At 40.6% G+C, this 18,899-nt stretch overlaps 1 protein-coding gene across 1 annotated transcript in view; it reads left to right on the forward strand.

Annotated features, from left to right (window-relative positions):
- The window catches only part of PPP2R2C (protein phosphatase 2 regulatory subunit Bgamma), a 132,548-nt gene that overhangs the window by 112,934 nt on the left and 715 nt on the right, over positions 1 to 18,899 (forward strand). The window contains exons 7-8 of the mRNA XM_041481235.1: positions 4,424 to 4,593; positions 9,203 to 9,294. Coding sequence (XP_041337169.1) covers positions 4,424 to 4,593; positions 9,203 to 9,294 — 262 coding nt within the window. The remainder of the gene's footprint in view (positions 1 to 4,423; positions 4,594 to 9,202; positions 9,295 to 18,899) is intronic.

Here is an 18,899-nt window from a genome sequence, read left to right on the forward strand (position 1 = left end):
ATTTCAAATACTGTTTTCCAATATGTTCTAATCAGCCATTTTTATTTGGGATCTGGAATTAAATAGGGATTTAGTTCCAATGAGAAATTATTTGGCCTGGGACTGAGCCCATTTTGTGTGTTTATGAAATTAAAGCCCAGTGAGGGATTACCTGATCCACCACTGGTATTTCCAGGTCCAGCTGAAATTCACCTGTTGTTTGTGTACCAGTATAACCCAGAGCTTTATCTGTAATAAGTTCTTAATTTAGTCTAGCTGCGGAATGTTTACTTGCTGATATAATAAAAATTGAATATTTTTTCTCTGTCGTGTTCCACCAACTTTGTTAGCCCTGCTCTCCACAGTCCTCTCCCTCTCAGTAACCACACTGCCTTTGTTTCCTCTGTTGCCAAAGCTGTTTTCATCCCTTTCCTGAACAGGAACTGGATCATTTTCTATATCCATTAGCTGTCTTTGGAGGGAGGGAGAGATCTATTTCATGGTGCAGGATTTCCAGTTATTTTAATCTAACAAGTGCTATAAAATCAGAAATTTCCAGAACAGGATACAAACTATAAACAGTATCCTCTTTAAAAAACCAACAAGATTTAATAAGTTATTATTTGTTTGTAAGTAGAAAGAAAGCAGTGGGTTTTTTTTTTTTTGTTTTGTTTTTTTCTGCTAGAGAGAATGAGCCTTTAAAGCTGTTTATAACTTTATCCTATGCCTGATGGAATTTCTTACAAAGTCTGTGGAGCAGATTTCTGTTAATTTTCAAGTTTTCCTTCTTGTGATGATTTCAGGAGGAATACAGGATTTTCTATGCTATATCAGATTGTGACACTGCACCCACCATATAAGACAATTTTAGCATTATTTTTAATATTTCTTAAAGTTCACATATGCCAGAATTTACACCCTGGAATGATTAAATCTCTGCCCAGCTGCTTGTTTAGAATTGAACTTGAAAGTTACTTTGGGTTGGATTTTGTTTGTCTCTGTTGGATGTATCTCTTCCAATAAATAGCAGTTTCAGCTGTGTGGAATCAGGCCCATATTAATGGGAAGTTGAGGTGGCAGCACCTGTGACCCCCAGAGAGCAGATGAGAGCCACAAGGTGTTAGTGCTCCACACTTCTTTTGGCTACTGCCTGAGGCATCTCTTCCTTTTTTCTTCCTGGTCAGTGTCTGGGAGGGAAGCTGTGAAATGGACCTTTCCAGTTACTCTTGCTGTTCCTGGCCATTTCATTTATTTAAATTTAGATATCTCCATATTAGAGATGCCTTTCCTATCCACTGGAAAAGGAAAGTCTCCATTCTGCATTGGATTGGAGAAATTCAGAAGCAAACAAGAATATTTTTTATGAGGGATAAGAGTTTGTTTTTCAGCAGATGGTATTTCCTTTTAAGAAAGAAGCAGCATATTTTTCTGCTACAGATTTTCTTCAGGATTCAGGAAAACAGCACTCTGGCAAGTATCCTTCAATGAACCCATCCTTCTCTGTAAAATCTGGACTTCTATAAGAAGCTACTGTGGTTTTTAACTTGTGAGCTGTGGAGAAAGTAATTGAGCATTTTTATTTCCCTAAGAAGACTTCCCAGTTTACCCTTGTATCTGCTGGTGGCATAAGGGGCAGGAACAGTGTCTTCCTGGCAGGCTCCTCTTGAAACACTGTCTGTGCTCAGAGACATGCTCTGCTTTCCTCTGTAATCCCGTTATATTTCTCCATGCCAGAGTGCTGTGACATTTAAGTTTGAGCAAGTGTCACACGAGAACTCAGCACATCATGTCATTTGTGATTTCTATGTTCATCAGCTAGACAGATAACTTCGTGCCTTTCATGTAATTAGCACTGTGACCATTATCAAGAACAAGAGTAATGAAAGTTAAATGCCCTTTTTTATGGCAGGTGTTTGTTACTAATAAATTAATGATGAAATTAATTAAAGAATATGATAGAATCTGTAATCACATGTCAGTAAAGTTCAGATCTAACAACATTTAGATACAGAGAAGTAAGCTAGCTTTGAAATCTCGTGTTTCAGATGCTGATTGCTCCTGGGCACAAGAGCAGCCTCCAAAAGATATGTCTCAACAGTAATAAACAGAAAATGTGTTTTGGAAACCATGGGCTAGACCTGTGGCTTTTTCCTATCAGCTTGGAGAGTTCAGGGCTGAATTTGAATTGCTTGCCTGAACTGAAGTCTAAGTCACAAGGCTATCACTTCACTGCTGTTCTGTCTCCAATTACTCCACCTGTATTAGGCAAACTGAAGGAAAATTGTGCTTTTTTGCAGTATGTGCTTAACCTTATGTTGATGCTAAGCCAGAAACAGCCAAGCCCCAAGAATGCTCTCTCACCTTCATTTCCTGAGGCTAGTGCCTTATTCTGGTTGCTCAGGCAGATGCTGGTAGTTGCTAAGCTTTTTCTTCTTTTCACTGGGAGCTGCTCCTCAATTTCCTGTAACAATTTTCCTGTGTTGGTTATGCTGACTAGAGGAACTATCTCCAAAGAATTGCTGCTACTGAAATTTCTGCTGCTATCTTTCTTTCTGTAGTGATACAGGACTTTCATGCCTCTGTTGGTTCCACAGTTAATTAATCTAAGTCTTTCTAATACTTAATACAGTAAGCATAGAAAAGCAATAAATGGGGCAGATAAAGAATGAAATGGTTTAATCTCATTAATTAATAAAATGCAGAACATTCAGGTAAAAATATCACTCCTCTTCTAATCACTGGGAGTTGGATGAGCCACATGGAGCCAAGAAAGTATATCTAAGCTATAAATGAAGGTGTAGTTCAGTTAGAGTGGGTTTTGGTTTTTTCTTTCCTGGTTTTAATAGCAGCTTCACATCATAATTAGGAGGATGAAATTCCTGCCAGCCAAGTCTGTAGTTTGGACAGATTAAAGGGAAGAGGTATGAGAAATGATAATTGCTTTGTGCTCATCAGACTTCTCTTGAAAATCTGACAGGATAATTACAAAATACCTGCATTGCAGAATGTCTAGGCAAAATTTTAAAGAGCTATTTAAAGTTGTTCATTTACAGTCTATCTGAAAAGTTTTTTACTCTTTTTGAAGTAGTTCATTACCATTCAGATGTGTGGTGCGTGTTTAAATATAGACCTTATTCTCATGTGCCTGCCTGGCTGCATTCCACTGCCCACCCCCAAAGGAAATTGCCCATAATTTTTTGCATTACCCCACATACTGCACCCACATACTCACCCTTAACTTTCAGCAGAACATTATTTCACCTAATGGAAACTAACCTTGTTGCTTCCAACAGTCTGAATCATAGTCGTGGATAAAATAATTGAGAGAGAATTGTTCCAGTGGACTATACAAAAAACTTCCTTTTGACTGACAGCAAAAAGTTTTTCTGCTTTCAACATGCTTTCATGTTTCATCACATGGCTTTTCTTCACTTGTTTTTGAAACTTGAAAATGAAGTTCACTAAATTGCCAATTTTCAAAGAATATTCTAGGCACAGGTCCCAAATCCCTACGATTTGGTGAGAGTTAAAAGACCCTGCAAGCCCAACGTTCTACTGAAGTTCACCATAGAGCTCAGTTGGATCACAGGGCCACAGATACCTGCAGAAAGACAGCAGAATTGTTCTGGGCACCCCTGAGGTAGGGGTAGAGTCATCCAGTGTCATTCTTATGTACAGCTGAACGGGGATGACCAGTCTCATAGCTACAGGAGCTGGATTTTCACGTATGAACATCGTGTATGCAATATCTCATGACCTGCTGCCTTGTCAGATCTCACTGAACTGCTGACCATCACATTCAGAGGGCTCAGTGCTTTCCAGAACTGTCAGCAATTGCACACCAACTATGTAGTTCATGCATCCACATGGTAAAACCCTGTCTATTTTATGCTCACCTTTCAGGAAGAGGTAACTGCAATTTGCAGTTGATTTTTAAAATTCTCGTCCGTAGTCTTGGATGCCTTCAGACATGGCCAGTGCAGCCAGGCCAGCTGGTTCTGGCATGCAGGGCAGGCTTTGAGTAACCTCTCCCAGGGATGCCAGGGCTGTTGTCACACCACATGTACACACCTCTTATGTGACAGGGACACCTGGATTTTGGGTATGTCAGGAAATGGGGTATGCATACCCCAGAAAGGATGAAGGCATGAAATGCCTTGCTATGGGTATCTGCAATCAGCTGTGTATTTGCATAAATTCCTGAAGTCATGCTTTAAGTCCATAGCTACAACATTAATTATTATAATGTTTAAAGCTTACAGTCTGTATTTTTATATAAAGTTAAAAGAATAAGTTAAGTGCTGGATGTACAATTCATTCTATATCGTGTTCCTTGGTAGATTGAATTACATGTTTCACAAGAAATGCACACTTCAGGTTTTACAACAGAGCATTTTTTTATACAATTCTGATTCCTGTTTCTTGCTTCTTTTTCTTTGAACAGTTTATGAAGAACCAGAAGACCCCAGTAACAGATCATTTTTTTCAGAAATTATCTCTTCAGTGTCAGATGTCAAATTCAGTCACAGTGGTAGATACATGCTTACAAGAGATTACCTCACTGTCAAGGTTTGGGATCTGAACATGGAAACAAAGCCTGTAGAAACGTACCAGGTAGGAATCTCCTACATCTTAAAATGCAACTCTATAAAAAGATCTCAGTGCTCAAAAACTGGATGTTTCTGTAAACGTCTCATAACCTTTTCTGAGAAGCAGCAAGCTAAGAGAATTAATCAAGGTGGTTGAAACCCTCACAGTGGCATCCTTATAGCTGGAAAAGGGCAATTGCAGCATTAGTAAGGAAGTGTAAAGCCTGGGGAGTCAAGGTAGCACTCCCTGTGGGTTGGGCTCTTGAAAGAAATTATTATTCTAACGAGAGAAATCATCTCTTCACTTTGGCATCTGCTTTCAAATGATGTATTTCATTACTAACATTTAAAAGGAACCGAGGAAGAGATTTTGTGTGTTGCTTAGCACTCTGCTCCTGGTGGGACTGCTGAAAGTTTACACCTTTGTCATTTCAGAACTACTTTTTACAACTTGATCTGTGTGTTTCTCCCTTGTGCCTAGCCCTAGAAGTGCTCCCTGTTAAACCCTGGCATCACCACTGACACAGCAGCTCACAAATGCCAGACAGACACATCTGGTTGCCTGAATTCATTGAGATATAATCCAGACAAAATGCCAGTGGCTCCAGCCAGCACTAAGTTTGTACTCTGGCATCTGTTATGTTTGGCAATTAAGGGCTGAGCTTACATTTTTTTGACTCTGGCTTGAAGACAGAAAATATGTCTCTGACACAGAAACTGCTTGTTATGAAAATGCACTAAGAAAAAAACCTGTTAAGTTACCAAAAAAAGTGTATGCAAAGTAGGAAAAATGCCATTCATCCGGCTCGTGCTGCTTACTGAGAGACAATCCTGTGACGGTGCTGAATACGTCCCTGGTTTTCTGTGTCTAAATAATAGCAGGTGGGATACAGTAGCTCACAGTAATTATAATTAAGATTGGTTTTAAAAACCATGATGAGAATTTGGTAGCATTTCTTGTCAAAACAAACAAAATTTCCCAGTATTTTTTAGCTAGCATTTAGTAGACAGAGTGGGCCCCAGCGTTTTTCAATGCATTCCGTTTCCGTGGATAATGTTCACTGCTCAGTGTGTTAATATTGGAAAGTCTGAGCCTGTTTACCTCTAAGTCTACAGATTTGGGTTTTCTCTTAAAATGGCAGTGCTTTAAATGCTGAATGTGTTAGAAATGTTGATATGCTGTGACAGTGGAGTGGGAGGGTAAGGGCGAGACTATGTTATATATAATAGAATAGAATCTCGGGTTTGGGGAACTTAGGTAATATATTATTTTATACCTATGCTAATTTAGTAGGCAGTCTTGTCCCTGGGGAGGAATAGCTGGTCAAGCCAACCTGTTTGTCTTGATTTTGACACCTGCTTTTATTTTCTCATGTAGGCAGCTGTGAAACAAGCTGGTCACTTTTAAATCAGTCTGGTGCCCAACAGGAGGGCCAATTAAAAAGTTATATTTGTTCATGCTGATGGCAAAAAATGAGTGCTGATAATTGCAGTCAGAAGTTTCTAGAAAAAAAACCATACCCACAACAACAAAACCCCTTATATAATATTAAAAAAAAATATATAGCAAAATATAACAGTCTTCTTAAATCTTTGGATTGCCTTTCACTTTCAGATATTTATCCTTGTAAATATACAGATGTGTTGCTGGGCATTGCAGTGGACTAAAGGAGAATCTAGAACTAGGGGCCTTGGGAAGAAAATAGCACAGGATTCCATTGGATTCGTGTGATTCAAATGCTCTGAGAACCTTTCACGTTTTTAAGCTGCAGAGAGTAGAGAATTCTTTCCTAGGAAAAAGTAGTTTCAATTACTCTCTTAAATAATTTGTCTTAGAGATATCTCTCTCTTTCACAAACCTAAATCTCATATCTAAACTTAGCAATTTCTCAAAAGTTTTTTTTGGGGTAGATCACTGTAAGGCAACAAATAAACCTAATGTTTTCAACATAATTATGATGACAATACGTTATTAAAAGATCAAAAGGTGTTCATTAAAAGATTAAATTTCTCATTTCATCCACTGCAATGTAGGCACTTAGATATTGCCTGGCTGCAATAGTGAGGGTCTCAACATTAGATTTCACACAGAGTTGTAATAAAGAGCAGAGTCCATAACTGTACTGCTTCATTATCAGCTTACAGTTTTAATATTAAAAACCCGACATGCAAAAATTAATTCCTCATACAGGTTCTTTTTCATATCCATGCTGTGGCTCAAACAATGCTATTGCATAGAGCAGCTGCTGCAGCCCTGCTGAACACATCGTTGTCTGCTGACAGTGTTTCAACATGATTTCTCCTGTTTGTTTCACACAAAAGAAAAAGGGCAGAGTATGGTCAGTGGACAGCACTAAAAGAGCAGTGCAGTGGAATGGCCAGAGCTTGAATGTTGCAAGGCAGCCCTGCCTAACAGGTTACTCTTCTGATGCTGCCAGGTGAATTAGCCCAGCAGAAGCCTTAGGAGCAGCAAGGTGAGCACATTCACAGCTGGGAATTGCTTGATCCATTTTAGGCAGGGTCTGTAGCATAGGGATTTGGACCAGTGTGTCACCTACCACTGAAATTCCTGGCTGTGTGTATTCAGTCCAAATAAAACGGGTCCCTGCATAGCTGTGTTGCTGTGTTAGTCCAAAGCACAGAATTGCTAGATAATTCCATCAGGGTCAGACATTGCAGTGAAGAAAAGGTCCTTGGTAATTAGTGAGGAATGAGTTTGGTTTGCTTTCAAGTGCTATTGATATGTGGTAAGAACAAGGTGTAACAGACAAGGCAAATCTGATCTTACCCTCAGTTCATAGAAGCAGATGAACATGCAAACAGTGAAAATTAAGTGTTTCTTAAAATTAGTTTTTCACAGTCTCTCTGAGGGTCTGAATGTGCTCAAATGTGGAACTCAAAAGGTCCACATAAAGAACAAGGTGGTTGTCCAAGGCAGTAGGGTGAGTCTGACAGTCTTGACAAGGTAAGACATCTGAGAGAGGAATTGCAAAATCCTTTTTGACAAAGCTGATAGAAAGGCACAGCTCCAAGCTGTGGACTTGGACACACTTTGCAAAGGGTGTGTACATGACAGTGGTCATGACAGATGGCTGCTGGAAATGGTAACAAGGGAAAGACCTAGAAATGACAGTCAGGAAGGCAAATGTGATCGACTTCCTTCTGCCTTACCCAACCTTTCTGTTTCTTCCAAGTATGGGGAGCTCACAAACATGACAAAGGAAAGAATTCCAGTTCTGTAACAAATTACACTGCTAACATAAAAAGGTTTTAAGTAAAGAGAAAGGGAAAGGATTTAATTACAGAGGGTGTAGGAGACTGCATCAATAGTAGGTGTTCTGACCTATTGCTCACTGTGATGGTAAATGCATTTAATTGTGGAATGTTCTATCTGCCTTTTGCCAATTAATTGCTGTATAAGACATTATCTGTTAATGAACAGTTCAGTGTTCATTTGTTAATGAAAATTGATCCATAACTAAAATTTATAATCCTTAATAATCTTACATGCCAAATATTCTTTGGATACTCTACAATTTGACTTTCAAAAATGGATAAGTTTAAAGAAAACCTAAGTGAAAGTTTATTGTCCCTCATCTGGTCTTGATAGAAGTTATTTTACTAGAAGAAATGTTTGTGCCCTCAGGCCAGAGGGTGATGCTGGGCATCCATGAGCAGGAACACTTTCACTGGACTTGCAAGAACCTGTAACCTCAGGATGGCAGAGCTAAATTACCCCTGGGCCATTGGATTGGTGTGTTTCTCCAGGAGGTCACATCTTTGTTTTACAGTTTCTACAACAGTTAGAAGAAAATATCAGGAGTGGAAATGCATTAGTAAATTTATCTAGTCAGGGATTTTGTACCTTATTATTTCCTTATGGAATAAACTAAATAATCCAGAAGAAAAACTAATCAAATTAAGCAAAAGACTGAAAAAGTTTGCATGAGATCTCTTTATGATAATTCAGCAGAGGTGTGTGGCCTAGAGGAGAGAGATCTTCTGCGGGGTACTGTCACTTTTATAGTTAGTAAGTGAGAACTTGCAATGTTTTTAAGTCTCAGCCAAATAGGAGAAATCCTTGGGCTAAATTAGTGTTCTTATTTGCAGCCTGTGCAAATACCTTGTGCTGTATTTGACTTCTAAAATACCTTACAAAAATACATGTAATACCATAAAGGTTCTTTTAGTAGCGCCAAGTTCTTTCTGCCATAAGTGAGAGTCCACTTATCTTGGAATATGGCATTTTTGTTACTATTTAAATTAGATTTCTTGCACATTAATTAGCCCATCTAGGGTATCAGCTGGTGAAATGTCTCTGGGAATTAGGTTAGCACTGAGAAAATCACCCAAGCAGGAAACAAATATGTTGAAGAGGGGTGGCCTGCAGCCTGCTGAGGGAAGCGTGTTTTGTGCCTTCCTGCAACAGTAATTCTGTAGCACCTGGGTAACTGGGCTGTGGAAAAGTACAGTTAGCTTCTTTGGAGCTTAAACACAGTACCTTCTGCAGAGCTACCAACCTATGCAGCATATTTTGAAAGTGAACATGGGAGGTAACACAAAAAGTGAAGGGTGGATGTGGAGTTTTATATTTTCTTCGATTTCAAGAATAACAGTTATTTTCTTTAAAACAGGTCCATGATTACCTTAGAAGCAAGTTATGTTCCCTCTATGAAAACGACTGCATCTTTGACAAGTTTGAATGTGCATGGAATGGATCAGACAGGTAATCAATCCATCCTTCTGTCCATCACGGTCCTCATTTGGCAAAAGACCTCCCATATGATAGGGAGCAAACCAAAAGTGGTTACAGGTGATGATTTTCCACATCAATGTACAGAATCATATGCCAGTGTTTGGGAAGATAGAAGATTTGGATCTTTGTGCAGTTGTGTCTCTGCCTTAGAAATGATGTATGCCTTAATGACCTTGGCTCATGCCTTAGGGGGAAAAACCCTTCAAATTATGTCCATTTTCACCCAAATTATAAATAGGCTGCAAAAGCTAAAAGGAATGATGCCAACTCACAAAATTCCACCAAAACACTAAGGAAACTTACATGATCCTGTCTTTGCACATGAGCTATCCCAGAAATTCAGTTTACTTACTGGAAATGGGTGTGAGGAAGGACCATCACAGGCACCCACTGATTCTCTACAGACTGCTGCCCAATGACACTTCTGATACCTCCCTCCATCAGAGCAGTCCCTTTCACTATGCACTAATGAAGACGTTCATTTTGTCTTGGACATTGTATCTTTTTGAACATTTTAATGAGAAATACTAGAGCAAGTGAGAGAGTGTGAGCAAGGGTGGAGTGGGCTAAATGCCCTAATGCTGGCAAGTGGTGGCAGTGCTTTGTGGAGTAGGAATATGGTACAGAAATAGCTGAGCATCCAAGAGGACTGGGTTAATAAAAATGGATAAAATCCAAGAGTATAATGCAAGATGAGGATCTTAGTTTAAAAAAGAGCACAAAGCTTCATCTTAGCAGTTGGAAATAACTCCCAGGGACATTCATTTGCTAGGTGACTTTGGAAGGGATTAGCAGTCTGCAAAATGCATGTGAAAGAGAGCACAGGAGCCAATACTGAGTGACACACAGTGACTCCTGGTTCAGCAGAGTTAGGAGCCAAGAGGCAGAAGTTTGGCACTAAGCCTAGAACTACTCCTTCAGCTCAGCCTCTCATTTTGGAAAACAGTCTGTCTCATTGTATTGAAGCAGGCCTACCCACCCTGGAGTGGGCAAGGACTGTGAAACAGGCAGTCTGAGACATCTGTGAAAGACAAAAAAAAAGCCCCTTGCTTGAATGGGCAAGACTGGGCTGTCCAGCAGAGAAAGGAGTAGTGGTGACATTATGTTGGGCTCTTGTTCAAAGACCTTTGAACTGCATGTACACATTTCCTGTCCCTCATCTCCAAGGTGGATGAACTTATCGAGGAGATGGACAGCTGCTCTAAAGAAGAGGGGCCAGGACTTTGGTTTTCATCAGCTTAGCAAAAGAGAAGCCAAGATTTTACTTGCTTGTAGTAAATATACCAAGGAGATATACATAGGGAGGAAGAGAATATAGCTAAGATAAATGTGAGTGATAATGGCACAACAGCAATCAGGTGTTGAGAGTCAACAGGTAGTTATAACCTGGAAATTAGAGGTAGTTCCTACCTGTCCAAACAGTGACAAGCTGTGTTCCCATCCTGAATGGTGGAGATACAAGAAACCCAACTGTTCTGATGGTGGTGCTCAGGAAATTTGTGAAAGCAGTTATAGGTAATATTGTTTAAAATTACAAGTCTGAACTTGGAAGTGCAGAACAAAATCTCTTCTAGTCCTGTGTTCTACAAATGCAGATCAAGTATTATGCTGTACACTGGGTAAGGGGCACCCTCTCTTTGGACTACTTTCCTTTGCTCGGTTCCTTTACCTGCCCAATGGAAAGATTCTGTCTTTGCTAAAAAATGAAACTTTAACCTTGTATCATTCATTATGCAAATGAAAATACATATATGTTCCATTATCTCTAATGCCTGCATGCTAGAGTGGTTTGTTTTTTGACAAGAATTAACTCAGCATCGAGTATCCCCTGTGATACCAACTGCTGGCCATTTAAAATTACATAGATGGACCACACTGAGCAAAATAGTTCCCAGATTGCTGTCATTATCAACTTGGGCACCAGCTGTTGTGGCTTTTTTATGGTCAAAGATTGGGAATGACTCACAGAAAGTTTAGTGGAAGATCCAGGTTTTGGGACTTTTCTCTGAAACTCCCAAACAAATGCTTGAATGGTTGTTTTAGCAGAGGGTTTTCTCAGCGTGGTTATGGTTTGAGTTTGGCCCTAGTAGAAATACAAAATTTAATGCACTTATTGGAAAACAGACAGTGCTGATTCCTGCCTAAGTCTGGCACAGAACAACAGTGCATTCAAATCATGTAGATAACGGGAAACTTTGAAAAAGATTCAGGACTTTTCAGGTATTTACAAACCATTTTGTTTATCCTTGATGCCAATTCCTAGTGCATTTTGCAGAATGGGCAGCCACTTAATCCCAGACATAGAGTCTCTCTCCTCTGGCCAGATGAAGTGCTGCTGTCCTCATTAGTGTGGTAAGACCACTCTCTGGTTAGCTGCCTGGTAGTAATGGAATTCTTGTTCAATATCAGGGTTTAAAGTGAGTGTAATATTTTCATTCTTACTTGACAGATCAGAAAGATCAATGCAGGGAGTAATTATTAAGTGGGAACATTAGATTGTGAGGGCTTCATTTATTGTACTGCCCAGAGACTGAGGCGTTATTAGTCATGCACAATTACCAAACCTGTCACTAAACACAATGTGCTGCTCTTGATTGCAAGAAACTCTTGAGTAAAGGCGCTGGAAACATTTGACAAAAGTAAAAGGGCTCTCTTTAACTTAGTTATTTCTTTTTAGGACTCAAATGTATCAGAATTGATGCTCATATTTTGATTCACTCCTCTGAGCTCCTTGCTTTATGAATGTGACAAGTATTGCTGTACATTGCCAGAATATTTTTTTATTGGAGGATCATAGTTTAAATAATACGTAGGTACTGGTATCTCTTAAAAAACAGTTCATTTGAACAGTAAGATCACTTAATTTGAGTCTCTTGGTAGGCAGTTTTTAAAAAAGGATTACTACTAAAGGTAAAAATTCCATATTGACAATTGCACTCCAAAGAGATGCTGCAGTACTTAGATTGTTAATCCATCTACATAACAGTAATAACTGCATTTCTAAATGTATTGGTTTTATCTTTTGCAGACTTCAAAGCTATAACAACAATTTATAGTGACAGGATTGTTCCATTAAAAATGAAAGTGTGTTTATTATTTAGGTGAAAATACTTTTTATTAATTTTTGTCATTACTAAGAAGTTAATCTAGGCTGTGATAGAACCTGATGGTGAGGCTGTTCACAAAAATAATCAACATACGTGAGCTCTGATTAGAACGTGATTGATGCTCAGTTACTCCAATGAGCAGGAACTAATACAATCAGACAGAGCCCATCTCATTTGCTGAAGGGCACATTAATCACTGTGTACTTTGGCAGCAGTGGTCAGGGGAAGGAGCCAAGCAGGGGTCTTACACTAATTCATCCAGATGAGCATGTATGATCTGTAGTTGAGTATATTACACAAAAATCATGCCATCTTTATTGTGTATCCATCATTACATGAGTGTGTAGAATATGTGAGCTCTACTTATACAGCAATTTAATTTAGCTGTTCCATTCACATCCAAAGTCAAGTCTTTTAATAATGACCTGGAGGACACTGTTTTCTTCCTACTGTCAACAGCTTTCGGTTTTACCTGTAAAAATAAGCACTTTTATAGCTTTTTGTGAGGTAAAGAAGCCAGAAAAAAAACCCAAATAAAACCTAATTCTACATGATAGCAAGTGAATACCTTAGTTAACTTTTTTTTTTTTTCTTTTAAGATTTCAAATTAATGGGTGTATAGCACCCCTGCCAGGGAGACTTCTAACTACCATCATGATAAGTGATATGCTGCAAGCAGATGAGTGAAGTCACATACAACTGTTCAGTCAGTCCCTTCCTACTGAACTGTCATTCATCCCCCTGAATCTCCATCAGCCTTCACTCTAATCAGGAGGAATTGGCAGATCCCATTGGATGAGATGTTAAGAGTCTATTCCTGTCTGGCAGCACACTCCATGCTGGAGAGCTAGAAGACATCATTTTGCTCTCAAATCTTGGCATGTCAAATATTAGCTGGAAGTACTTGGGGATCCCTTGTTCTTATTCCCAGTCTTATGCCAGCCAGCTGTACCAGGGTACAACACAACCCTAAATCCAAGTCAAGTGTCTCAAGTTTTTCTAGCAGCCTCCTCCCCAGGTTTAAATAAATTCCTTCTTTGTGATGGGGAGTCAGTGACTTTACACAGCACAGCATACAGGAAAACTTCCCAGTATTTCAGGAGTTTCTCACTGCTTGCAACAATGCCTCCTCCTTTCCCTTTGCTATAATAAATCTCCCTTTTTATTCCTATGAAAAATGTTGTTTTAAGAGTTTTTCTGGAATCATCCCTGTCTTTCATTGGGTCAGCTTGTCATGAAACCAGATCTGGTGGACCTTACACATAAATCCTAGGAGTCTGCAGATGTTCTGTTCTGCACTGGTACATGTGGCAGTGAAATACTGAAAATTTAGGGGCTCAAAATATAATTGGGAGACAGTTTCATGTTAAGAAATGGTTCCTTTTCATGATGGGTGCCTGAGGGATGTCTTTGCTGAGATTTGCAAGTGTGGGGCAGGCTCTGGTGGAAGCTGCTCTCTGAGTCTCCTCCCCTCACACCTGCAAAGTCCAAGCCCTGCCTCTTGCCCCAAGGAATGATCTTCTGCTGCCACACCTGCACTAAGGGGCAGGGCAGCTGGGCTGGTTTCATTTTTCTATCACCCTTAAGCAGGGTGTGTGTGGGTCCTTGAGGCCCTGCTGAGCCCTGCTCTTGGTCCTGTCACACCATCCCATGGCTTCCATGCTCTCGTGGGCAACAGTGAAAGAGGGGAGCTATGAAACTAGCTGAATTTCTCCAGACAGTAGAAATCTGCAGGTGAATAAAAACTTCTCTGCATCTGGGAAGACTGATTTGGGCCAGAGTTAGCCCAAAAATTATCCAAAAAAAGGCAAACAAAAAACCCTAAACGAGAAAAGCAACACAAAGCAGTGTGGAGCAAGTAATGGTTTGTGTTTTAAGCAAGCCTTAATTCCAGCTGATACCCCAGATCTTCAGGGCAATCCCTGACATCCAGGAATGGAGCTGAGTGGAGCAATTTTGATGAAGGCTGTTGAGTGCAAGGATGGCTGCAACATGGATAACATTTAAGAGGTTGGCTTGAAGTATGGGAATAACAAATCTGAGAAATACAGAGATATGCCAATTCTCAGTGACTGACGAGATTGATGAAATTTCATTGCCTAAAAAATATTATGGAATATCTCATTGCAGGTTAGTAAAATTGTGAAAATCCTATTCAAATGCCTTTGAAGCTTGTGAAGTAGAGAGTTTGTTGACCACCCAAGAGAAGCAGAACTTTTTAGCAGGGAAAATCCCATACTGAATTATTTCATTTAACAAAGTCACTAATAAAACCAAAATATTGAGACTCAGATACTTCAAAGTATTAAAATAATTAAAGATGCCAAAGCCATCAGTAGTTGAGAAGCTGCTTCTGTAGACCCTGAAACTCTGGCCCTAAATTAAACATCAGTGGTACAATGTTGGTGTCATATTTAATAAAATCATTATCCATAGATAAACATCTGCTCCTTTTGAGTATTACTGTTACAATGCAAACAGGAAGAACTTTTTTTCTCTCAAACCCTTTATTTCAGACAATTTTACAGATTGAAAATTTACTTTTAGAAAAAACAACCCTACCTGAATTTTTGCGGGCTACCAGATCAACATGGCAGAGAGTGAAGAAGCCTGAACTGAATGGGAGGTGTACAGTTAATGTTCTGCTAATTTGGGAACCACCTCTCCTGCCCAAATGAGCTTTGATTCTTGGGGATTTGCTGTTTCCCCAGCCTTCAGCCCAAGCAAGGCAGGGATGCAAGCCAAAATACCTGGAGAGCAAAGCAAGTTGTCTTCAAGACTGGAGGGTAGGGGGAGAAAGGGTGAGCAAGGAGACTTACAGAAGTAAAACAAAGATTTGAAAGGGGTGGGAAAAGGAAGAGAGAAGCAGATAAGGCAGGTTTTTAATTTAAAGCTGTAGAGCAGGATAGATGGAAATGAAAGAAGAGGGAAGAATGAAGAGAGAGGGAAAGGGAAACCTATTTGGAAAATGTGGTAAAGGCAGAATCAGAGGGAAAGAAAGAGAAAAAGAGAACGGTGACTAGGGAGGGAGTGAAAAGAAAAGTTAATAAAAGATTGCTCTTGCACTGGAGTTTTTCCTTTCACCTTTTACCTTCTGTAAAAATACATTTGTTATTGGTAAAAAAAAAGGAGGGGTAAGACTGGGTTGCAGTGACCCACATGAGGACTGAAGTTTGGCAGTGAGATGCCTCAGACTGAACCACTGATAAGCAAGTATGCCCAGTGCCAGTGCAGGGAGGAGGAATCAGTAGCATTTTGTGTTGTCACTCCAAACACACATACCTGAAGAATTGCCAGGACTTTGCTTGGAGCAGATCAACCAGAGGGAGCAGAGAATACTCCAGGTGCTCTGCAGAGCAGCCCTGTGCTGAGAGGGAAACATTCCCTGCCCAGGGCAGCACAGGAGGGTTAATGTGGGGCTGTGCAGATGCATTCATGGCCCTGCAGGTGTGGGATGCTGTGTCCTTCCAGATCACTGGCTGGGCTGCAGGAGGTGAAGTGTAGGCAGTGGTAGTCATGCTGCAGCCATCAGGGTCTTTCCCTGCTTTTTTGTTTGTTTGGTTTGGGAGGAGATGAGATGTGGTGTTGTTTTATTTGGGGTTTTTTGTAATCATGCTGCCTGTAGCTGTGGTGTTTTGAGCTGGTGCAGTCAGGCTGCAGCTTTGCTCCTCAGGGTGCACTGGAGCATGTTCTGTGTCCGAAATACCTCTGCATGGTGGAGATGATGGTACCTCTGACCTTGTGCAGCACAGCTTGTAAACCTGCCTCTTAAGGAAAATTAAAGGTGGTTAGACAGAGCTTTTCTGGGCTGCTGCCTTACACACCTATGAAGTAGTGTGGGCTGTTTTGAATGAGGGGCTTTGGCTTCTTGAATCAGCCTCTCCTGCAATGGTTTTGTGCAAGCCCATGTCATAACACTGCTGTGCAGAGCAGTGTCTGGGAATACAGAACTGACTCTTCCTACATTGAGCTACAATTTATATTCTACTAGTTAAAAAAAAAAAAATCTCCTTATCACATAGACTCCATTATTGTACATTGTATTATCCTGAACAGGAAAAATTGCAGGCTTACATCTAGTTTTCACTCTCTTTTATTACTTTAAGCAGCAGGTAAGGTTATAATCCATCTGTGTTTGTGACCTTGAACAAGAATGGACACTTTCTCATTTACATAATGCTGTTTTTACTGAGCCATTAAACTGCAGAAAAATAGGGCCAGCATGAAAAGTAGTCATCTACATATGTTAAAAAATAACTGCAGTAAATCCAACTGAAGAAAGCAGACTTTTAAAAATATGCGACAGTTCAAGAAATTAAAAAGCAAATGGACTGTAAAGGCAGTTTTACTGCAAGCAAAACCTTCTAAAATAGGACCCTTAACAAACACCTCTCTCTGCGTTTGGTTTACTGGTACTCTGCCAGCATGAAAGCTGCTTCTCTGACAGTTCCCACTGCCATCAGGAGGGATGCTCCTCTTTCCCCTGGGAGCCACAGCTCTGCAGCCTGCGGCACTGGGGTGCCCCAGCATTATGAACCTGCTTCAAAATTTTGCCTGGGGGAAAATATACAGATGGACTGCATCACAAATTGTGTATGTTAGTGCTGAGATATGAAATAACCTCAGCTTCTTCATGTTGTGAATAACCATTACAGCAGGAGCTGTAATGACAAGACATGGTGATTTGGAAGGAATGAAACATTTGATTTACTGCTGTTGATTCAATTTCTGAAATGGGCGCTAATCTTGATCAATAGGCTTTCTGCAGCTACTGGGATACATTTTATCAAGCTGTCACACTGACTCCTGTTTTTTAGCTTGTGAGGTTGTTAACTTGTGCCGTGCTAGGCAGGATTGTGCCAGGCCTTTTGCGGGTGAGGAGGAAAGGGAAACCTCTCTGCAGGGAACCAGGGGCAGGTCCTGCTGCTGGAGAGCACAAGGAGCTCCCTGCAGGGCTGCATGGGGCTGCATGTGGACAGGTGCCCCTGTGCATCCCCCCTGCAGCCCCTCTCCGTGGGATGAAGGCTGTGGGTGAGCTGCGGGCAGTGTGTGCTGGGTCTCTGTGCTGCGCTGTCTGGTTTGCAGCAGTTCCCTTTGGCACTCCAGGAGCTGCACAGAGCTCAGTGTGGGATCAGCTGCCATCAGCAGACATGGGAGCGGGGTGGAGCTGGGTGATCCCAGTGTACAAACCCAGCACCAGTTTCCCTGCAGCAGCTCTGGAGCCTGCACTGCTCCCATCCCCAGCTGTAGCCACAGCAATGAGGGAGGGGCACAACTCACATTTGTGCTTTTCCAGTGTATCATTCATTTGTATTACAGTCGCTCCTAATGGCCCCAAATGAGATCAAGGCAGCTCTGGCTGGAGGCTGTGCACACACTGTGAGGCACTCCTGAATCCAGGAGCATCTAATCCTGTCAGCCAGTGAGTGTCTGCAGGGTGGAGAGTGGCTCGTGCCTGTGAGTTCTCCCATGTTCTCCCATATGCTCCATGTTTCCCTGGCCAGTCTGCACTCAACACAGATCCCCCCCCAACAGCAAAGTGTGAAAGCAGCTGTCATTTGAGATGGAGGTTTGTTTATTAATGCCATGCACGTCAAATATATTCTTTTGGGCTCTATTAGAAAGGCAAATAGTTACTGATTGTCTGCGTCTTAAAACTGTACAGCTTTTCCTGTGGAGACCTGACCATTTGGAGTGGATACTCTCCTACAGAATGGAAATTCAGAACAAAAACACCCTGTTTGGGGCTGAGATAGGAAAGAACAGCCCTGGTTTCACATTTGGAAAAAGTTCACAGGGGATGAGCTTTCAAACAAGGCTCTGAAACCCATGATTATGCTAATCCAATAACCTGAGGGCCATGGATGAAATCCTGAATTCATTAAAGTTAGTGACAAAATATCCTCCCCTAGGGACTAGGGGAATGAAGCAACTGGCAATCTATTATTTCAAACTGCAAGCTGATTAATGAGGTAATTTTTATACAGATTGAGGTATGTTTTTTGTCCCTTTCTCCCAGACGCAGAAATATATCCTAACTTGATGTTTCATTCAAACGTCATATAATAGGTGCCAGAATCCTGACACCAGTGTGTTTATTTAATCTAAGAAGCATTGTAGATACAAATTTTAATGATGTCTGGACTTGCAAGATCTGTGGCTTCAGCAAGGAAAAGAGTTTCATCTGGAAAGAATTTACATGTGCAAATTCAATGTGATTTTTCAGAATTGTATCAAAAGATTTGAAATATGTGGGAAATTTTAAGACTATTTCTGGAATCGTGGTTAAACTCAGCTGTCATTAAAGGTGAAGTTCCAGAGAAAGGGAAAAAGCCTGAAATGTATCATCCTTAAGCACTCATAAAAAGCTGGAGGGTAATTAAAAATAACTTTATGAAACATGTTGCTTTTATTATCTTCTGATGTGATTCTCATGAGGTCAGGGAGCAGACATTATTTGAGGTAACT

The sequence above is a fragment of the Pyrgilauda ruficollis genome, unplaced genomic scaffold, assembly GCF_017590135.1.
Source record: "Pyrgilauda ruficollis isolate IOZ18807 unplaced genomic scaffold, ASM1759013v1 scaffold1, whole genome shotgun sequence".
Lineage (NCBI taxonomy): Eukaryota > Metazoa > Chordata > Aves > Passeriformes > Passeridae > Pyrgilauda > Pyrgilauda ruficollis.